This window comes from Macrobrachium nipponense, chromosome 11, assembly GCF_015104395.2.
Source record: "Macrobrachium nipponense isolate FS-2020 chromosome 11, ASM1510439v2, whole genome shotgun sequence".
NCBI classification, from domain to species: domain Eukaryota; kingdom Metazoa; phylum Arthropoda; class Malacostraca; order Decapoda; family Palaemonidae; genus Macrobrachium; species Macrobrachium nipponense.
The window spans coordinates 11,795,750-11,818,684 of record NC_061087.1 but is presented as its reverse complement, the minus strand read 5'-3'; the positions used below and the strand labels follow the sequence as shown (position 1 = coordinate 11,818,684).

General features: G+C 36.6%; 2 protein-coding genes across 8 annotated transcripts in view; one reads left to right on the top strand and one right to left on the bottom strand.

Moving 5' to 3' along the window:
- The window catches only part of LOC135223666 (glutamate formimidoyltransferase-like), a 236,909-nt gene that overhangs the window by 98,840 nt on the left and 115,134 nt on the right, over positions 1-22,935 (top strand). The gene's annotated exons all lie outside the window — the stretch shown is intronic.
- LOC135223006 (BTB/POZ domain-containing protein 6-B-like) overlaps positions 13,170-22,935 on the bottom strand; it is a 106,237-nt gene continuing 96,471 nt past the window's right edge. For 6 of the 7 annotated variants that reach the window (XM_064261532.1, XM_064261824.1, XM_064261654.1 and 3 more), the window contains 2 exons: positions 16,935-17,144; positions 13,170-16,683 (listed from right to left, as the gene is read on the bottom strand). In XM_064261532.1, coding sequence (XP_064117602.1) covers positions 15,735-16,683; positions 16,935-17,144 — 1,159 coding nt within the window. In that variant the 3' untranslated portion in view covers positions 13,170-15,734. Of the gene's footprint in view, positions 16,684-16,934; positions 17,145-19,486; positions 19,618-22,935 lie in introns of those variants that run through there. The other variant, XM_064261714.1, reaches the window with a different exon arrangement.

Sequence of the window (22,935 nt, the reverse complement as noted above, 5' to 3'; positions counted from 1 at the left end):
TCATGTCTCCATTGGTTTCCATTTAGCCTAATAAGCTTTCTCTAGGCTCCCATTTCTTTCAACCTTCTCATCGTATAAACAGGTCAGACGTTTTCACTCGTCTTTGCAGTTTTTATTTCTTTATTTTTTGTATTCCTAATCAATACTAGTATATACAAACATCAGGTAGTCCACATTTCATTCACCAGCCATTTTCGTATTCCTACCTCTGGCCCTGCATATAAAGTCCTTTCTCAGACTTTATATTTAGTCTAAATACCCATTGAGACATACTACACCCTTGTCTCATAATCACTTACAACATATCATCACTCTCCCATCAGTACATTTTAATGCTTCAAATCTATTGTGTTGGACGAGTGGGTTACGTGCTCGCCTGTCGATTCGGTAGTCCCGAGTTCGATTCGCCACTCTGCCTACGTGGAATCATAGGAATTTAGTTCTGGTGATTCAAAATTCATTTCTCGGTGTTATGTGGTTCGGATCCCGCAATAACCTGTAGTTCCCGTTGCTAGGTAACCAACTGGTTCCTAGCCACGTAAAAATATCTAATCCTTCGCGCCAGCCCTAGGAGAGCTCTTAATCAGCTCAATGGTCTGGGTAAACTAAGATATTCTTGAAACTTTTAATCTCTCAGAAAATTGCCTTATACCCCATTTTTCCCCTGCATCTTCAATGCATCCATAATTTTTTTTTTTTTTTTTTTTTTGCATAAGCTTTTTCCTGGGTTCACGCTACATACAGGTTTATACCCTTTACACCTCTGTAGTGGGTTACCGCCCTGTAGGCATCACTTGAGTTTCTTTGCAGCTCCTACGGCCCCCTAACTGCAACCTCTTTCATTCCATAACTGTACCTCCGTTCATATGCTCTATCTTCGATGTGACTCTCCACCCTCTCAAACAATTGTTTCATGGTGCAGCTGCAAGGTTTTCCTCCTATTATACCTTTCAAACCTTCTTACTGTCAACTTCCTTTTCAGCGCAGAATGACCTCATAGGTCCCTGCGCTTGGCCATTGGCCTAAATTCTGCATTCTATATTCCTGTACCCTTTACACACAGTGCTTCAAATTAAACATTTAATCCGCTTTCTTTCATCACTCATTTCTCATCCCCTGTTAGCCTTATACTTCATCAGTGAAACTCCTACAACTCACCTTCGCTGTTATACTAGTAATGTTCTTCACCTATATATTAAAGCTTCACCTCTAACCATTATTTTATGGATTTGACCAGCGACTGGTCCAGTGTTCGATTCTCGAGAGCGTGGTCACATATTGAATCCCATCGGGCCTCTTAACCTAAGATGGGCATTGCGTAGCTGGTAGTTGAGTAGTTAGACAACTGTAAGGGGTCTTAACGAAGGCATTTAATGGATAATCTGTTAATTTACTACATTTATTTTTAACTCTTAAGTCAGCGGGTAAAATATGTCTTGCCAGGTGTATGCAACATTGTTGTGATGGATAGGTGATGTTATGTATACTCGTATACATAAATGCATGATTATGATTGTTACTTCTCTTGCTTGCAGAGTGAAGGTAACGGCCTGCTTTATGTAAAAAAAAAAAATCCTGTAAATCAGAATACCAATTATTTGACCAAGAATGGCCGAAATGATAAATTGTTTTTACTCTTCTTTTACGTGTTATTTTAGGTCTTCGTTTAAAACAACCCAAACCTTTTCATTTCATTTTTACCAACTAGTGTAGCTTTTATTATTCACAGGAAATACAGTAGGCTTCAAATCACTCTCTCCCTCCGAGTTTTACTTCAAAACCATTATAAACTTTACCATTTATCTAGGATAGGCAGATAAGTGTGAGAGTGAACAGTTATTGTCTAGCTTTCATCTAAAACTAAATCGAATTTCGCTAAGAAAGATTGGTAATATAACAGTTAAGCAAAAAATGGCTATTTGCAATTTAAACTATTAATGCGTTTACAAAAATGAGCACGCCTAGTACCTTTGCAAGTGATCATTGTCGGGTAGCAACTGCCAGTCAACATTCGCTCAGAAACGAAAAAAACTGACCTTATAGGGGGAAAGCAGTAACGGTCGTTTGCCAGTTTGTAATTTGGGCAATCGTGAAGCATTTACAAGTTTAGGTAATAGGTTTGTCGTGGTCATCAGCTGATAGCTTTGGTGACGTTTTATCATTATCATTTTCTTCTTCTTCTTCGTACTATAAAATGTAACAGTGAAACTGCTTCAGTGTTAGCAATGTAATATTGTAAATGACTTGAGTGTTCGAAGCTGAACTACTATGTAATAAGGATTTGGCTCGTTGCCTCTCTCTCTCTCTCTCTCTCTCTCTCTCTGCCATAAAAGTTACATCACGTTAAATAGTCACGTGCGTAGAAATTTAAGGTTTGATCCTTTATTTTATTTTTTCTTATTGTCTGCATATCTTTAACTAACGCTGATTACATAGTATATAGTGTTTTTACTGTTGATATGCTGCAGTCGTTTTTTGAAATCAACTTGTGCTCGTAATTATTGAAGTGAGAGTCTAATTATTTCTCTTTATTTGATGTGTAGGTCGCTTTTATTGTTTATTGTATATTATTAATTATGTACACGTTTGCATGAATACATAGAGAGTCTATACTGATGGCTGTGACTAACATTTGCCCGTTTTTTGCGATTTATGTAGCTGAGTCTTCAGACCAATTCTTTGTCACGTTTCGCCTCTCAAGTTCCCATGAATGTCATGAAGTTCATTCTCTCTCTCTCTCTCTCTCTCTATCTATCTCTCTCTCTCTCTCTCTCTCTCTCTCTCTCTCTCTCCTAAACGAACCTTTCAGTGATCCGTAGGTGAGGACGTTACTTTACATACATTCTCTCTCTCTCTCTCTCTCTCTCTCTCTCTCTCTCTCTCTCTCATTGACGTCAATCTTTGTTATACAGGTAAGGATCATAACGTTAATGATGTAGCTTTTTTTGTTAATCTACCGTGGTTTCTTTTACCAACTCTAACGCCAAGCAGAAAATTAAAACACCGTATTTGAATGAATTTGATTAAGATTTTTTTCAACAGCTGCAAAAAGAAGGAAACCTTGGCTTTTTCAACTGCGAGTCAAGTTAGCAAAGTATTGAAGTATATGCCGATGTATTACGAACCTTGAAGTGGTGCTTTCATTCTTAAGCTTTTGAAGTTGTAAGAAGGCGGCAGTATCGTGTCCTGGCAGCCTACTGGCATGATTATCAGACCTCAGATTCGCTGGCTATAGCGGGCTTATCGTTTCCTACAGATTTAAAAATTTTTTTTTTTATTAGAAACCTGTTTGGTTACTTTCTCACCAGATCCTCATTCTCATTAGCCTTTAAAATCTGCGTTAGCCTTTAAAATACGTAATTCTCGTTTTTCCCCTTCTGTGAGTGAAACTTTGATATCGTAGCATTAGGAAAGTAGGTATTACCTTAACCCTAAGCGAGAAGTTATTGATTTCTTTCCTTTAATATCATATTTCTGTTTCCTTTTTTGAAGAAAGGAAGTCATGTTCATAAATGTTGCCGGTTCCTCTTCCCGATTCTCGCCAAACTTCTCATTAAGTTTTCAATTATTTACAGATGTCATTGTATCATATTTATAAATTAATAATATTTGCTTGAACTTGCGTGGTTGTAAACATTTATACCAGTGCAAAAATGCAATAGTTTTATGATGCACTGTGAATTGTTTTTGTCCATATTTGTTGTATGTTTCAAGGTATTTTTTTTATCAGTGTTACGTATTTTATTTAACTTGTATCGAAATCTTTAAATCTTATCGCTATACACGCTTCTTTTTTTATTCTAATGGAATATTTTCTTCTTTTGTATTTTGCAAGACATCATAATTTTATTTATTTATGCGTTTCCATGCCAAATTACTCCTCGTACACGCGCTCTCCTTTTGCAGTGCTATTTAAGATTGCAATTTTATGGCCAGTTATTTGCATCGTTAGCGTTACCAGGTCGTGTCTGTGCAGTCGCTCAGTGTCTTTGCACGAATTCGAAAAAGGACAAAATTTTGATTTTTCTCTCGTCGAGGAAGCGACGAATAAGTGGTCTTCTAATGACTGCATTCATAGCTGTTATTAATTTCGTTCATTGAAATTGGAATTTCGGTTAGAGATGCGATAATTTTTTCACATTTTTAAACAAATAAATCGTTTCACACACACACACACACACACACACACACACACACACACACACACACACACACACACACACACACACACACTCACTGTATGACTTTATAAAGAGGCAGGCAGGCTCACTGATAATTTTTTTTTCTTGTTTACCGGAAATTAAGAGTCCTTTTGACCCGTATTGATATTACCGAACGATCTTTACACTTATCATGTCGAAAACGTTTCCAGCGGAGAATCTACAACAGCATACCACAGATAACACAAGTTATAATTCAAATCTGTGACATAAAAAAAGGTTCTAATGTTATTTCACACACTAAAATTGCCGTTTGTGTAGTGAGCAGTTGCATTTGGAAAATCGTTGCTTATCTGTTATCCAGAAGAATTCCTCGTAAGGGGTTAGTGCCGTCAGTGTGCCTTTTGCGGTGCACTTTATGCATTAATTAGGGTTCTTTGCAGCGTGCCCTCTGCTCCTAGCTGCAACCCCTTTCATTCCTTTTACTGTACCTCCTTTCATATTTTCTTTCTAACATCTTACTTCCACTCTCTCCTAGTGCAACTGCGAGGTTTTTTCCTGTTACACCTTTCAAACCTTTTAACTGTTGATTTCCGTTTCAGTGCTGAATGACCTCATGGGTCCCAGAGCGTGGCCTGTGGCCTAAATTTTATATTTCATTCGATTCTGTGTTGTGCATAAAGCAGATTATGTGCATCAAAGGGTTATGAGCTTGGAGGGAAAGAGAAGAGGAGGAAGGCCGAATTTTTTTAATGGAGACAAAACAGCAAATCATATGCGGGAGAAAGGTTTAAAAAGTCAGGGAAACATTGGACACAGGGAGGTGGAGAAGGCTTATAGGAAACAGCGACCCCATATGGGAGTCGGTATAAAGCTGGAAATAAAGAATTTAATTTACACTCTTGAAATTTTCAGAGGCGTTTTTTCTCGCCTTATTGAATATAAGACAATTCCTCTAGTCCAAATTCAGCAGGATGATGTGAAGTTGCTGTTTGAAATGGGAGATTTCGTAGGTACAGCTGACCTATCGCTATTGGACCGACTAGAGTAGTTTATAGAATTGGTGTCCTTGTTGAGTGACTGGGGGCATCATTTATTATTAATGTTATTATTATCCTCATGCTCGTTCGATATACGTACACTTAGTGAAAACGTTTCGGGGCAGCATCTTTGTTCGACAGGGTCTCAGTGCATTCTTTTTAGGTATTTCCGGTGGAATGTTCGTTCATCCGTACTTGATTTGTCATGTGTGTGCTTTTTGATATCACTGGAGTATTCTTGCAAATGTGCAGCAATGCGTTGATTGTTTTCATAGTGTTACTTGTTTCAGGTGTTTGGTTGCTTGTAATACTACATGCAGATTGTATACTATATAATATATACTATATATATGTATGTGTATATATATATATATATACATATATATATAATTTTAATATATATTATTGTTTTTGTATATATGGATTTTATCACATCACCGTTGATTTGATTCATTTACACAAGCATTAAGCTACAAGTGTCCTTTAATATCCAATTCGCTCTACTTCTGAAATAAGGTATTTTCATATTATGTCAACCGAGGTGGAATTTTCCCTCCTGATAATAAGTTCGGTCAACATAATTATAAGAAAATATATTTCCGAGGTAGAGCGAATTGGACATTAAAGGACATTGAGTAGCTTAATGCTTTATATATATATATTATATATATTATATATATATATTATATTTATATATAATATATATGTATATTGTATGTATGTAACGTATTATGTAGTATGTATGTATGTATGTATGTATATTGGAGTTATGTACTCTTATATAAGAAAAAGTGGCTTGTATTTATTTTCTCTCTTTTGCTGTTTAACTGTTCTCTGTACGTTTAATCATTTTTAGGAGAGAGAGAGAGAGAGAAGAGAGAGAGAGAGAGTGGGGAGGGGCGGCGCTAATTCCCCTCGTGACCTAGCCGTCCCGAGAGACAAACAGGCGGCTTAAGTTGTCCTAATGCCGCGATAGAACGCTGCAACACGCACAACCTTTTTGCTTGACCGAACCTGAAAGACCTTGCCAGCCATCTTCCCCCTGGGGGAAACACGTCTTCCCGAGGTCCTCGCCAGAGTTGTTGAGTTACAGAAACCTGGTATTGGCAAAGCTTTGATGATAATTTGCCTTCATGAGGGCGCTGCTTGTATTGGCTGAATTAGAGTTACAAGGAGTTGCAAGGATTAGGATGTCGTTTGCTCACTAGGAGTATATCCTTTAGGGGAGTAGTGCCTTCAGTGCGCCCCATGCTGTACGCTGCAAGTATTGCTTAAAGTTCTTGGCCGTGACCCATCAGCCCTGAGCTACAACCAATTCATTCCTTTTACTTTACGTTGGTTTATATGCTCCCCCTTTCGTCTTACTCAACACTCTCTCCTAATAGTTCCTCGTTGGACGAGTGGGTTACGTGCTCGCCTACCGATTCGGTAGTCGCGAGTTTGATTCCCCACTCTGCCAACATGGAATCAGAGGCATCTATTTCTGGTGATTAGAAATACATTTCTCGATATAATCTAGTTCGGATTCTACAATAAGCTGTAGGTTCCATAGCTAGGTAACCAATTGGGAGAGCTGTTCAACTAAGAGATACTACCGAACTTAACTCTTTCCTAACAATAGATTCATAGTGCAACTGCCAGGTATTCCCCATATTAGTCTTTTCAAACCCGTAGTTCCACGTTGGCCGAGTACATTTCACGCTCGGCTACCATTCAGGTGGTCCGAAGTTCGATTCTTGGCTCGGCCAACGCGGAACCAGAGGAATTTATTTCTGGTGATAGAAATTCATTTCTCGATGTAATGTGGTTCGGATCCCACAATAAGCTGTAGATCCCGTTGCTAGGTTACCAGTTGGTTTCTAGTCACGTAAAAATATCTAATCCTTCGGGCCAGCCCTAGGAGAGCTGTTAATCAGCTCAGTGGTCTGGTAAAACTAAGATATAATTACTTAACTTTTCAAACCAGTTTATTGTTTATATCCATTTCAGCGTTGAATAACCTCATTGGTCCCAGCGCTTTGGCCTTTGGCCTAAATTCTACGTTCTATTCTATTCTTTTCTTGGATCTACAAGAAAATCCGCGGACTGCCAGCCTTATCGAGTTCGGTCTCAAGCAATCCGACCTACGGCAACTGTCTTGCGGTGTCGAGAGACTGACTCTTGTTCGATCTGCGAGATAAGATCGCGAGATCTCTGGGTCGATAACCTGTTTATGCCTCGGTTCATCAGTCCATCAGATGCATTCTAACTTATTCTCTTGGAGTGCTAATGTACAACACACACACACATACACAGAGAGAGAGAGAGAGAGAGAGAGAGAGAGATTGCAAATTCTATTCGCTATTGGTCTACCCGCTATATTCTTCATTTTCTGGCTTCGAAATCCCCACTCCTAAAGTCATAAATGATATGGTTGTCAGCGTTGTTAATATCTTTTCGCATTTCCGAAGTTTTCATATAAATATATATATATATATATATATATATATATATATATATATATATATATATATATATATATAGTAGTTTATGCATGGGTGTGTGTGGTGTGTGCATAAATTTCTGTGTAATATTATGTAAAAGCATTTAATAACCAACTGTTATTCATGTAATACTTAAAGTTTGTATTACATGATTAATGTGATCCAGATATTAATAATTCATAGTGTATTGTACTTTACCACCATGTCAACAAAACTGCTTTTTAGTTTTCTGTAAAATAAAACTATTGAGATAGCTTTCTCTGTCCGTCCGCACTTTTTCTGTCCGCCCTCAGATCTGAAAAACTACTGAGGCTAGAGGGCTGCAAGTTGGTTTCTTTATCATCCACCCTCCACTCACCAAACTTACCAAATTGCAGCCCTCTAGCCTCAATAGGTTTGATTTTATTTAAAGATAAAAGTTAGACATGATCATGCGTCTGACACCTCTTTAGGTGCTAACGACGCAGGCCACCACCGGGCCATGGCTGAAGGTTTAATGGACCGCGGCTGCGTTTCATACGCTGTACAGAAAACCCGCTTTCTTCGGAGATTTTTTTACTTGTTAATTTCGATGATTGCATTTTCAATTAGTTATGAGCAAAGAAGGGTTGCTCTCTCACTCATTTTAAAAGCCCATTGACTTTCGGCGAATCCTAGGAACAGCCAGGTTAAGTTACGATTACGAAAAGTGAGGTTTCTACCCAACCGCGGATCATGTCAGGCCCAGGTTTCCAATTCATGCTACTCTTGCAAATCTAAATGCAATCAATGGTTTCGCGTTCACTTTCTTCCCTCGTGAGTTAGTATGTTCAACTGGTTTATAAGATGATGTCGGCGATGTTGGGAATGCAGGTCTGCTGGCGACACTGGCGACTGGTTATGCAAATCTCAGTTTCTCAGTGTCACTGGAGGGCACAGTGACTGAGTCCGTTTTCTTTACGTTTGCTCCTCCGTTTTCTGTGCACATACCATGTGGCTCATGCGTGCAGTGGCATATATGGCAAGCCTATTAGTGAATGGGTACGCATGAGTAATTTCTTGTGTTCTACTTAAATAATTGCGTACGTGCGGCGCTGCTTACTCACAGGGGTTTATTACGCAACATCGGAGAATTTATAAGTATTTGTTAATATTGACGTATTTATTCATTATTGATTCATTATTTACGTATCGAATATACTTCTCGATAAGTAAGTAGGTATGCACCACTTCATTGGTTTGAGGACCTGCGGTAGCACAATATCCTACGGCATACCATTACTGTTGTGACCCCGATCTAAAAGAAATCACTCAATCAATCAACCAAACCGTTGTGTTTGCCATTGATTTTTATATAGATCTTCTTAAAGAGTCTGTAACGTAACCCCTGATAATGAACATTTACATAAATCTCATTGTTGGAGCTTTATATATTCACTGCCATTGTTTCTTCAAGTAGGAACCTATTAGCTAAGGGCTAGAGTCGAACAAAGAGGATTATTTCACTGATATTGCAAGAGGTTTTGAATATTTTTCTTTCTGATTTTTAGATTTCTGTAAAAGAAGACTATTGAGACGGCTATTTCTATGTCCGTCCGCTCTTTTTCTCTACACCTTCAGATCTTAAATTCTACTGAGGCTAGAGGGCTGCAAATTGGTATGTTGATCATCCGTCATTCAATCATCAAACATACCAAATTGCAACCCTCTAGCCTCAGTAGTTTTGATTTTACTTAAGGTTAGAGTTAGCCATGATCGTGCATTTGGCACTGCTGTAGATGCCAACAACACAAGCCACCACCGGTATGGGGCTGAAAGTTTCCCGTGCCTCGGCTGAAGATTTCATGGGCCTTGGCTGAGAGTTAATATACCATTATACGCTGTACAGAAAACTCGATTGTGGCGAAGGAACTTGGGTGCACTTATTACTTGCGTTTATTCGACTCCAATGAGTTCACTGGCATCATAAAATTTCACCACTCGTACTGGGCTCCCGTGATGTCTAGGAAAATATTTTCACCGTTGTGCAATTGATCATTTCATCAGATGAGGAGAGGTTTTTTTTAAATATTTCTGTGCACGAATATTCCCCGAGATTCGTTCATTGTTTTCGCCAGCGCTGCTGAAGGCAGAAGTTTGATTTTCACGATTAATGTACATACTTACATATATACATTTCATGAATAACTGTATATCAACATTTTATAACTAACATGAATAACTGTATATCAGCATTTTATAACTTGTATGAATAAATTTATATCAGCATTTTATAACTTGCATGAATAACTGTATATCAGCATTTTATAACTTGTATGAATAAATTTATATCAGCATTTTATAACTTGCATGAATAACTGTATATCAGCATTTTATAACTAGCATGAATAACTGTATATCAGCATTTTATAACTAGCATGAATAACTGTATATCAGCATTTTATAACTAGCATGAATAACTGTATATCAGCATTTTATAACTAGCATGAATGATATTTTATAACTATCAAAGAAGAATGTAAGAAGTGGAAAAAGTATGAAATTTGGTGCTATTAAAAGCTTAATATGTAAATCAACAAGAAACCTACCCCGTAGAACACCTCAGGCGGTGCAATGCAGACATTCCTTGAGGTTCTTTGCAGCGTGTCTTCGGCCCTCTTTCGTTCCTTTTACTGTATCTCCTTTCATATTCTCTTTCTTCCAGCTTACTTTTCACCCTCTCCTAACACTTGATTCATAGTAAAACTGCGAGGTTTTTCTCCTGTTACACATTTCAAAACCGTTACTGTCAATTTCAGTGTCAGCGCTGAATGACCTTATAGGTCCCATTGCTTGGACTTTTGCCTAAATTTTGTAGTCGGTTCAATTCAGTTCAACAAGAAACTATCTATCTATCTATCATCATCTATCTATCTATCTATATATATACATATATATATATATATATATATATATATATATATATATATATCTATATATATACATATATATAGAAATATGAACAAAATTACCAGTCACGTTGACTGTAACTGGTTTCGTATTATCATCACGTTTTTACCATTTTCGTGATTTAAAATCAAACACACACACACGCACACACACACACACACACACACACACACACACACACACACACACACACACACACATATATATATATATATATATATATATATATATATATATATATATATATATATATATATATATATATATATATATATATATATAGTGTGTGTGTATGTGAGATTTTCGTGCTATTATATGTTTAATTGCTATTGTTGCTATTATCAAGATATGAATAAACATCAAGCTTTTTTAATATATATATATAATAATATATATATAGATATATATATATATATATATATATAGTATATATAATATATATCTATATATATATATATAGATATATATATATTATAGATATATATATTATTATAAATATATATTTATATATATTATATGTGTTTATGTGTGCATACATACAGAAATTAATCTTTTCTTAGTGTGTGTGAACAATTTTTTACAAATAAACACAGTGAGCACTGGTGTGTATATGTACGTATGCACGTACAAAGATAAATCGTTAAGTCCCAGTGACGTCGAGATCAGAACGTGCCACCGGACGTTCGTAAAGATTAAAAAAAAAAATGGAAAAAAAAAGTAGTTTGGTTGGTTTATGTGTGCGTGTGTTGGTTAGACCCTTTAGCTCGTGGTAGAATGGTTCGTTTTCGTTAAGCGTGGAACTCGTAAGCGTGGAAAGTGTGGCCCATCACTAAATTTAGCGTGGGCGAGACTTCCGAATCTTTGCCTCTTTGTGATGGAATTTTCCATTTAGGAACCTTCCATTACCCTGACGTTGAATTCATACGTCACGAAAGCGTGGGTGTGTATATACATACATACATACGTACACACATTTATGTACACACACACACACACACACACACATATAGAGAGAGAGAGAAAGATATATATATATATATATATATATATATATATAGATATGATATATATATATATATATATATATATTAATATATATATATATATATATATATATATATATATATATATATATATATATATATATATATATATATATGACTTAACAATTTAATGAATATAAGAAAAGGTGTTCATAAAATATGACGAACCTATTTGGGAAATGGCCATCTTTGAGGGTAAACTGATACAACAAAAGTAAAGAAAGATAAGAGGAATAATCAAGCTCAAGAACTGTTTAATAAATGCGTACTGTCGCATTTTTTTTCCTAGAGCAGCTTATTTGATAATACAAATCCTTCAAATCAAGTTGTTAAGATTAAATGGATGGTAGATTTTTTTTTTTTTTTTTTTTTTTTTTTATGGCCCCTTTGGTGCTGCATTTGACAACCAAGTAATGGGTACCATAAGCCTGCTAGTACATTTCATTTGATTTTGAGGAGCTTCAAGGGAATTATAGCTAAGATAGCTTATCTTTCAACGTAGACTGGTTGGAGAATATTAGTGGCTCATCGACTGACTATTAAAGCAGATTGCTTGTCAGCAACGAACTAGTTAGAATAGGTTATGCCCCAACGATGACTTCATTGTCGCTTGTGCATGTTGAACCTAATTTGCTTCTGATGGGGAAAAGCTAGTTTGCTTTTGATGAGGAAAAGCTGATTTATGAACAGGCTATAAATCTAACTTTTACTCCAAGACAGCCTCGGCAGTGTGTATGAATATAGTCATGACCTTATTCGGAGTTTTTAAACGCGTTATAGACAGGCCTTGTTTATGCTTTCAATAATTCTCGAGACATCTTGCCTGGTGTTCGACAGGTCAGTATCTGGGATCCTCGTTATTCGCGCATTGTTATCCTATGAAGAAAGACAGTTGAGAAGGCAGTTATGTCAATCTTGTTGCAGTTATTCAGTTGGTAGGTTGGTTTAGATTAAGCTGGCCTTATGCCAGCACGGGCCCTTGCATTAGGGGCATCCGTAAGTGTGGACCCCTGGACATTTTAGTCTACCGGGAGAATTTACTAGCTCTCCCAAAATGAGCAATGAAGTTGCTTTGAGCGAGTTTTCAAGTGTCCTTAGAATTTTAAGAAATGTATGCGAGAGAGATTATAATAGCTTTTTATATTATTAATTATTACGGTTGGGACTTAGAACATAATGAAGCGGTCACGAGCTTCTGCCTCCTTCAATTAAGGTGTCTCTTTGGGAAAGTGTGAATTGGTGCCCTTCCTTTTTTTTCCCTCTCTCTCTCTCTCTCCGATCATTCTTCTCCTGTCTTATGTTTATTGTACCTGCTCTCTTGGGGTCATGGTTGTATTGCATTTCGGTGCTTTTAATTTTTCTAGTGAAGTAAATGGTGGAAAAGTTATCAAAACAAAGCCCTATAAAATAATCATAGCCATCACTTTGATGGTAATACCGATACAAACAGAATTAATTAGGGTGATGATCATAACCAAATAAAAATTGTGGGAATTGGAAATAAGACAAAGCATCTCTTAGTTCATTCGGTTTATTAACTTTGGCAACATTCTTTTACAATCTTGCAAAAATGTAAAACAAAACTCAAGAATTTTTTGAGTCTATGTACATAATATATAATATCTTTCCATTAAATGATAATCACATTGCAGTAAGCAGAAGCTGTGTAAGACAAAATTATTCTGAATAATTATAAAAAACAATAAAAACTAACCTCAGAGTCATGTTTTAAGGGACAAAGAAAGTAGTTTTCATTTATCATCCTAATTGTGACAATACATTAAGCTTTTTTTGTGTTTTGTTTTTTGACATTGGCAACAAGTGATACATTTTTTTAAAAATTAACTCAAACATGAACAAGTTGTGATGGAAACATTGCTAACAAAAAGCTGCTAAAGTTAATCGTTTTGCCATTGGAGTAGAATTAGAAGTTAGAAGACTTAAGACTAACGAAAACTGTTAAAGATTTTAGATGAAATACTGTTGAAATTCTATGCATTTTGATACGAGAGAGCCAGAATATACACCTCTGTCACTATTGTGTGTATTCAATGTGATTCCAAGCTTATGACATCGTATGACACCGACTATTTCCGTATATAAGCACAAGTACAGATTTATATACTCTTTTTACATTTAGCATTATGATTTTTAGCATATGGCACGGACAGTTCCCGCAAGCGCGTTTAAATGTATATTAAAAAGTTTGTAAATATATGTAATGGGAGCATCTCACATATTTTCAAACAAACATGTTTTCAGTGTGTGTTATACATTACACTTAATGGACATACAAATTACTCTGCATTCATCTGAATCTGAATAAAAATGACAATAGATTATATAATTTGTCTTCAGTTATGAACAGGCAAACATACAGAGAATACTTTTCCAATATTCGGAACTTTGCTTAATATGCACAGAAACTGATTAGAGTACTGAACAATTTAGAGATTACGTATACAATTATTCAATTTACGTGGGTGTTTTCTCATCTAAATATTGTCTCAGCTTCAAAATTCAGGATGTTTCAAGATGTGAATACTGTAATAATAATGGCAACCACATATGTCACTTGGAGTGTCATTGGCATGGTTAATAGTTCAGAGGCTGTGTAGCAAATACAGTGTATATACTGTACTTCTGTTCAGGTGTATTAATGACATCATGAATATTTATAGGTGTATATCATAGCTGTCAATAATTTTTATTCTTTCCCGTTTTGAGATATCGCAGAACTCTCGTAAAGGCTTTTAGACGGTAGTTGTATGTTTCTAGTTGAGGCTTTGAACCAGAGTAATGTTTCATACATGTAGTGCATTTTATGTCCTGGGAGAGTAATAGGATGTCGAACCTAGGCAAATTTATCACCGTTATGGCTTAGTTCTTCAATGTAAATTGCTCTTTGAATTTTATCATGTCCTTTTTGGATCACAGAGTATTTGTTATGGGTCTTCCTCGTGTAAGTTGTTTGAGGTGTCTAAGCTCATGTAAATGATTAGGTTCCCTCCATCTCATTGGATATAGCATGATGCACACTGAAATGCAGGAAAGGAACAAGTCCTTATCCATTTCTTATGTATCGTAGCGTGTTTATCATTGTAAAAACATGCCAGCACCGTGTATTATACTACCTAAGCCTCATACTGGTAGATAAAATATTTGATGTCTATTTGAGATTTGGCAGTACTGTAAATGTGTTTGTGTGGTTTGACGAATTCGTTGGATTTATTTGTTGTAAGAAGTTGAGACAAAATAATTTCTGGTACTCTCTTATTTGTCTGTGCATTATGAACAAAGTTTGTTTACAAATGTAAAATTCCTTCATCAGTTATAATCCTGAAATTCATTTTATGGGTCATTTATTTCAAAGGAAAAGAAAAATGCCTAACTGTTGTTTTGATTTCTTTTTAGTTTTTTTGTAAAATTTCCACATAGCCGCGCCACTTAATGCTAAGTAAAGAAATGCAGTAATGAGATGACTAGACTATTACTATATGCAAGAAGATTTGCATATAAAATATAAGAAAAAGCTTTATAATACAGAACATCTTTCCACGCAACATATAACAACTATCAAGTAAAAGGCAAGTCTTTCAAGTTAGTTAGCTGATTATCACATTCAGAGTACACCATTTATGAGATGCACATTGTATTTGCAATTAGATTTTCCTATCTGTAAATGACTGCAGCGAAGCTGCAACGTAAATCTTATAATTTCATAAAACTATTAACCATTCAACATCTATACAATGATAAAAATCTTTCAGCAAATTAATTCTTTGTACAACAGTAGTAGAATTTGTCAAATTATTAAGTTAAACAAAATCATCAGTTCTGTTTTGGAAAACTTTCTGTACGCAACTACCAACAATTTATTGGCCAAAATTAGGATCTGTCAAAAATCACGCACATGTACTACAAAACAAACCCAATTTCTTGGTAGATTTGAGACCTAAACCTCATAGAGGTAAATGTTTGTTGAACTTCAAAAGAATGTTGTCCTTCACGAAAGAATAAACGCAACCTCCTTTGAAGACAACTGCTGCAACACGAATTCATTTAAGCAGAAATGAAATGTTAATCAAAAATCACAGCAAGGCAGGAAACTACATCCAACATTAGCTCCTTTTTCGTGTATTTTCTCTTGCCTGTGCTGCTCTTCTTCTTGCTCTTGCTGGGTGATTCTGTGGTTGGCAGAGTAGGCGGTTTGTGATGGCGAGGTGTAGCCATCATGGGCAGGTGGGGGTTAAGAGTGACAGGTACTGTTGCAGGAGTGTGACCTGATATTCTAGTAGCTAGGTAGTTGAATTCATCAGCCGTGAGGAGGCTGCTGGTCTGTTGAAGTTGCTCGTTTGTCATGTTCAAGAATCGTACGTGGTACAGGAGATCACCAAGAACTGCTCTTCTGTTTTCAGAGGTCAAAGGCAGCATGCGACGTTTGCATTCAGCTGTTGACCACCTCTGCACTGCTTGAAGTATTAACACTTCATTTTTGATGTTGAGAGTTGATCTCTTCAAAATGAGCTGTAAAGTTCTGTAGTCCAATTCTTCTAAAGGTTCAGAGACCAAAACAGACTCTGTGGCACTGTCCACAACTTCGAGGCAGACATTGTAAAGATCACTACAGCATGCTGTTGGGTCCTGGAACTCTGTTTCCTCTGAAGGATTTGGTAGCTGACACGTGTTGTGAGTTGGGTTTTGGGATATGTCCAGTTGCTGTAATCTGTCTGCAGCACCAAACTGGTGTAGGCCTCCCTGATCAGGGCCAAACATTGCTTCAAGACTAGGAGCTGAAGGAGCTGGTGACAGAGGCGCTGATGCTTGACTGTCGTCAGCCATCTGAGCAGAAGGACAGTATCTCCAGGTGAACTGCAATACCTTAAGCACATTAGACACTCTCAAGTGCTTTCCAATGTACTCGACGCATAACTCTGCTAATTCTGGACACAGGTACTCAATGGCTACTTGTAAGGTGATGAGGGCACTATCCATACTTTGGATCCCACATTCATGTCGGTATAACCACCTGTGAAAAACAATTGATTAGGTCTTATTCAGGTTCAGTTAAGTTATTTAGCTAGTTCATGTATGTATTTCTTAGCTATATATCTACTGTCAGAGGATATATTTATTTAGTGTTCACGGTATACTTTGTTCATGTTGGGCTTTAGGGGATGGATTTCACGTGTTTGACTATGGCAATCATTTACTACTAGGCTGGAATGAATTCTTTACAAAAATAACACTAAAATGGTTGCAGCAGAATGGCTTACTTACCTCAAAAGATTCTGGAATCCCTTTGGGTCATTGGGGATGTCGTAGGTTTTCTTGTGCCTGTCGGCAAAGGGGCCTTGGAACAGGGCCCTGAAGTACTGGTTGCCACCAGCAAGTACCCAGGTGTGGGCTGGCACTCTCTCTCGATAACTGCCTTCCCCCACCATAAGGATCACATCGCTCCCATCTTCATTCTCAAAGAGGTGGTAGGATCTGTTGGAAAAAGAAAAAAATTAATTAATATTTTCTGTTAACATGATTGTACATTTTTATAGTATTAAGTGCTGCTTGTTATAGAAGTCCTGGGGGACCAATTTTGTACTTTGGCAATTTTATTGACATTATTCAGTATCCAAGTTAGTTCCCTTGTAATGATCTTAATATGAACGTTCGTAAATATTAATAATGATGATATTATCGATACTAAAAATAATAATTTGGGTAGTCAGAATGACTGATGTAGTTTTATGAACTGGCGCTAGAGCAACAATGGTCACACGTGGTAGCCGTCTTGAAAATTGTCTGACGCGGATGTATGAATAGAAAAGGCGTTTCTAAACTCGCCCTGTCTCCGTGTTTTTTTCTGTTTAATTGTCGGTGAGACACGACACGCAGTATACGTCTTATCTGATCGTTGAAGAAAAGGCTTCGAGTATCTTAAGGGGGCGTGTCCCTCGTTTTTAAATAGTTATTCTTGTGTGCCTTTGTGATATATAAATAAGCGATCTCCCCCCGCGTAAGTCTATGGACATTTCCATTTATTTTGTGCTATTAAAGACCTTGAGTAAGGTATGAGGACTTTCGTTAGGCGCTGTGATGAATATGGTACGTTGAACACTTAATCCTTTTTTCCGTTATCTGCTTTTTTATGTGGTAGAGTCGGTTGTGTAGCTTTTTTCTCTGGAACCACCTCTCGTGAGGGCAAATGGCTAAATGTATGCATATATATATATATATATATATATATATATATATATATATATAATATATATATATATATATATATATATAATATACACACTTCTTCAGGGTGCTGTGGTACGTACCCTGAAGTGCATATTAAATACACGAAAGCGTTAGATACTTTTGTCTTTTATTATTTCCTTCTGGCTCTTGCGGTACAGTTAGTGTTTGTATGTGTTTTTGTGTATATGTGTAAAACAACGCCATCTCAGTTACTACCGCGGCATGCAATGGTTACCTACCCCATTGTGTCTAAGAGGGTGTGTCAAAGAATGAAGAGATGTGGTGGAATGTTAACCACTTCGTGTTTGACCCCAGGCGAGAGGGTTAGTGTGCTCTACGAAAGTGTTCAAGGACAATTATGTTGACTCATCATCCGCTGCTCCCGAAACGTTTGAGCGAGACTGTTATGTATTCTACCTCATCTTTGTCCATTCCGACGATAATAATGATAATAATTATGACACTAGAAGGGTCAGTCGGTTATTGCAAACCTCGGCTAAGGAAGTAACCGTTTTGGAAAACACACTGCGTCATTTAATAACTAGCTGGAAGCTTTTTTTTTTTCCATCGCGTGAATGATTGCAACAAAAAGCGTCATTTAATAACTAGTTGGAAACTTTATTTATTTATTTTTTTTAAATCGCATCAAAAGCGACGAGATATAGGGAAATTCCTGGGCCAAGATTCAGGCTGAGAAAAAAAAAAGGACCGCTCTAAAAGTATGAATCTCTTGGCGGAGGTCATAAAGTTGTTTGTATTTGGACAAGAAGCTGTTTATAACAACGCTGTCATCCTGTCACAGGATGGACGGTGGGTTCTATGAGAACTCGTATAATACTCTTATTCTCATTATAGGGCGCCTTCATTTGGTTAATTCTTTTCAAAATTCACGCAAGTAATTGACATTGACAACAGTATGTTTTTTAAATGAAATTATTGAGTTGTTATGAATGGGATTGTATGTCAACTGAATGATTTGATAAGGACATTTATTACCAAGAAAATTGCTTCAACATGCTTACAGTTTTGAGAAAGTTGCAATGTTGTTATAGCGCAGAATTACAATAGTAAACCTTCAGTATATCTAGATGAAGGAGGTCAAGATTTGCAATATATTGTTTTAGTTTTTGACTTCTTAAAGTTAAACCGGGCAGTAAGAAGTTGCACGTTTGAAGAAGCTCAGATTGAATGCAGTTGAATTCAAATATGGAATTTTAAGTTATCGTTAAAACTCGTAATGGTTATCTTTTGTCGTATAAGATTAATGACAATCGAAGAAAACGCGATGAGAACCGCATTTTCCATTAAGATAGATTTTGAATCTGTTACAGTAATTGTTAAATGTTACCCGACGACCGTTACCGCTTTTAGTTTAGAGAGATGATCAATTTATGGGTTAAGTTATATATATATATATATATATATATATATATATATATATATATATATATTATGTATTGTGTTAGTATTTAGTAGATGAAAACGACGAGATACCACGTTCCTTCATTTATTAGTCTGTAAATTTTTAACAAGAGTAACCACATAATCACAAGTGAGCACACTGGCTTGCACAAACACATCGAACTCACATCAAGTATTTATTGGCCTCCTTAGATTTCATGGAGAAACACTTATTAATGTTATTAGCTTTTCTTCTCTTTCTTGAACTGGCGTTTCCCATCTTGTCGGTAAAACAGTGCGATCTCTTCCAAGTGAAATAGTAATATGTCGGTCGTAACCTCATGCACCGGTATATATATGCCCAGGACAAGCGGAAATGTTCCACTCATCATCCTTCGACCTCAGGAGTTTTCTAGGAAAGGAAGGGTTTTGGGAAGTCAGTCTCACGTGGGGGGGAAGTTTTCAGGATGTTGGGCTGCTGTTTTTTTTCCTTTTTTTTTCTTTTCGGGGAGGATGACGATGAGGTGGGGGGTTGTTGGGTAGGGTTTTTCATTTCGTAGGATGTTGTAATTACTTGACATCACATGATTCCCCCTTTTATTTTAATTGCGCAATAGATATTGGCGTTTCTAATTTGGGATGTGGGATTTTTTCTTCAGACAATACTAATGTGAGTTGCTACTCTTTTTTCCTCCTATTTTTATACTTTTGTGTAGCTGGTTGGTGGTTGGTCACTCCTCTCCTTCACTAATAAGTAAAAAAGGTATTCTTTGGTTGTGGTTAACAACGTACCCATACGAAGATGGATAGAATTAGGTGCGAATGGTGATTTTAATAAAAAAGAAATTGAGTTTTTTTATGTAAGTTAAGCCAGTAGACACTTTTCACCGCATCGCTTCTACCGAGAACCCTTTTTTTTAATTAGTTAAATTAGCATTATTGAACAATGTATTGTGAAATATAATGATCATAAAATTGCAAGACGAAATAATAAATGATATTGGGATAGGTACCAATTCATGGTTTAATACATCACGCATAAAGGCTAATGAAAATTATATATATCTATATGTGTATATGAACGCATATATATAGATAAATAAATATTTTATGTAATATATGCATTCATACACACACACACACACACACACACACACACACACATATATATATATATATATATATATATAGAGAGAGAGAGAGAGAGAGAGAGAGGGGGGGGGGGGTGGGGTGGGGGAGGGGCTTGTGTTTATGTGCATTGCTATGTACACATATGAGTAACGCGCACGTTTCGGGAGTAGTTTCTCATTGTTTTAATTTTTTTGTTTTTTAACTTTATTCGTCATTGCATTTGACGTTTTCCTATAGCTGCCAGTATTTCTATTTCGTGCAGAATCATGTTACTTCACGTTGCAAAACCTTTCAAAGAATAGCTGTCATCTCTGAGGATATTACTCAAATAGACGTCCTCCTCATTTTATTATAACATGTTTAAAAGTGTAGGGCGTTCCTCAGGTCACCAAGAATAGAAATTTCAACGTCCTGGAGTTTTGGTCGAAAGTAGAATGATGCGATGCTTGGCGTCGGGAACATTTGGAAATATTTTTTTGACGCAAAGAACCCCTCCGTCTCCGGGGTTTCGCAAACATCCCCCAAAATACCGCAGGATGTTTGTTGACAACGGAGTTGGCGCCGAAGTCACTCAGTAGTAACACTTACCTTTCCACTTTCGAGATACAAGTACGTAAACAATTCCGCGGCGCCAGGTCGCTTTAGTCTGTCAGTGGGTCGATGGTCATTTGAGCCAAGGTAATGATTGTCGTTGGGTAATTCCTGTATGTTATGAGATGAGCAAGTGCTTGAATTATTCATGATTAATGAGAATTTTGCTAGATGGTCCGATGGCGTTGGAATGTCGTGTGACAATATGGCAAACAAGACATTGAATGAAGGGTTATAGAATCTAACCCTAACGGGAAGTTATTTGCAATAAAACATAAAACGCTTCAACGTAATTTTCGTAAACGGATTTTGAGTTCACCCACTGATACAGCTTTTATAGAAAGTACAAGTTTTATTAATAAAGAGGCACAGTCCGGAGCTAAGTTACCATTCTAAGGGGATCTTTCATTGAGTATCATCGGAAGAATGGAAATTGATTTACAATTTGTCATCGTATACATTTTCACTAGACCGATTTGACTAGTTCACGAGACCGACGAAGAGGACTTTCTTCCGAATTGATATCACAGCCTACAAAGTATTTATCCGGAGAATATTATGGGTAGTGGTGGAGGACCCTGACGGACCCCAAGACTTAGAACCTCATGTGCTAACAAGGGCGCGGTCATTTGCAGTTGGCTCACGAAGTAAAACATTAAACTGCTCCAAAGGGTGCAGTCCAAGTTTTCCTCCTGTTCCACCTTTCAAACCTTTTCACTGTCAGTTTCCGTTGCAGCACTGAATGGCCTTAGTTGCCCCAGCGGTTGGCATGTATGCCTAGAATCTATAAATCTATAAATCAATCCAAAGGGTGTTTTCTCTGTGGTACAGGGCTTGCCTCACGTTTGCTTGGTCTGTGGATCGCTCGAGACTTATACAGCCCATCAGTCCACCCAGCTGGGTACTGGTGTGTGTGAAAGTCATAATAAAAAATGATTTGGGACCAGCAACCTCATCTTTAAATATTTGTGGCGAAACTCACACACACATAAGAACGAACCCATATATATATATATATATATATATATATATATATATATATATATATATATATATATATATATATATATATATATATCTTATATATATATATATATATATATATATATATATATATATATATATATATATATATTATATATATGATTCTTCATATTATAGTGAGTATACATTCTTAAGTGAAACCCTAAAGATCGTGAGCTTAAACGGGGTAAATGCATAGTTCCCCGCTTCCTTACTTCACTCTTGATGTCCAACCTTCTTAACCTATAATCTGGTGTTTTCTCTATTCCACCATCAGCTCCTTGTGCTCTTCATTATTTCCTGGTTTTCTGTTTTCTCTCCAACCATTTCAACTCCCCCTTTTGCACTCTCATGAGCGTGAAAAGGCAGAGGATGATCAGTGTTTGGCTTGATAGGCTATATGTCATTCAAAAAATATAAAGAACTTCCCCGCTGCGGTACCCCTAAAACATACTAAGTAGACGATCTACAGCAGGTTGCTTCATTCGTTTTATTACACTGCAGTATCGTATCCCAAACCGTAAAGGAATATTACTTTTCTGTTATATTTTTTCTTTTCCTTGTTTTTCGTTATCATCGTATCTTCGTCCTTATTTTACTGCTTTGGCCGGGGGATTAGAAAATCGAATATAAAAAAGTTAATATTATATTTATATTAGTTACGTCAGGATCTTACACTTTGATATGCTGACCACCATCACCATTCTTTGAATGACCTTGCTCTCAGTCGAATGGCAATAAAAGGGACAGCCAGTATAAATGATTAATTTGCCAGTGTATTTGTATTGTCGTAAAATATGAACTACAGAGCTCTGAAAAGCACTTCCTTTCATCTCTCTCTCTCTCTCTCTCTCTCTCTCTCTCTCTCTCTCATCTCCATCTCTCTCGCTTC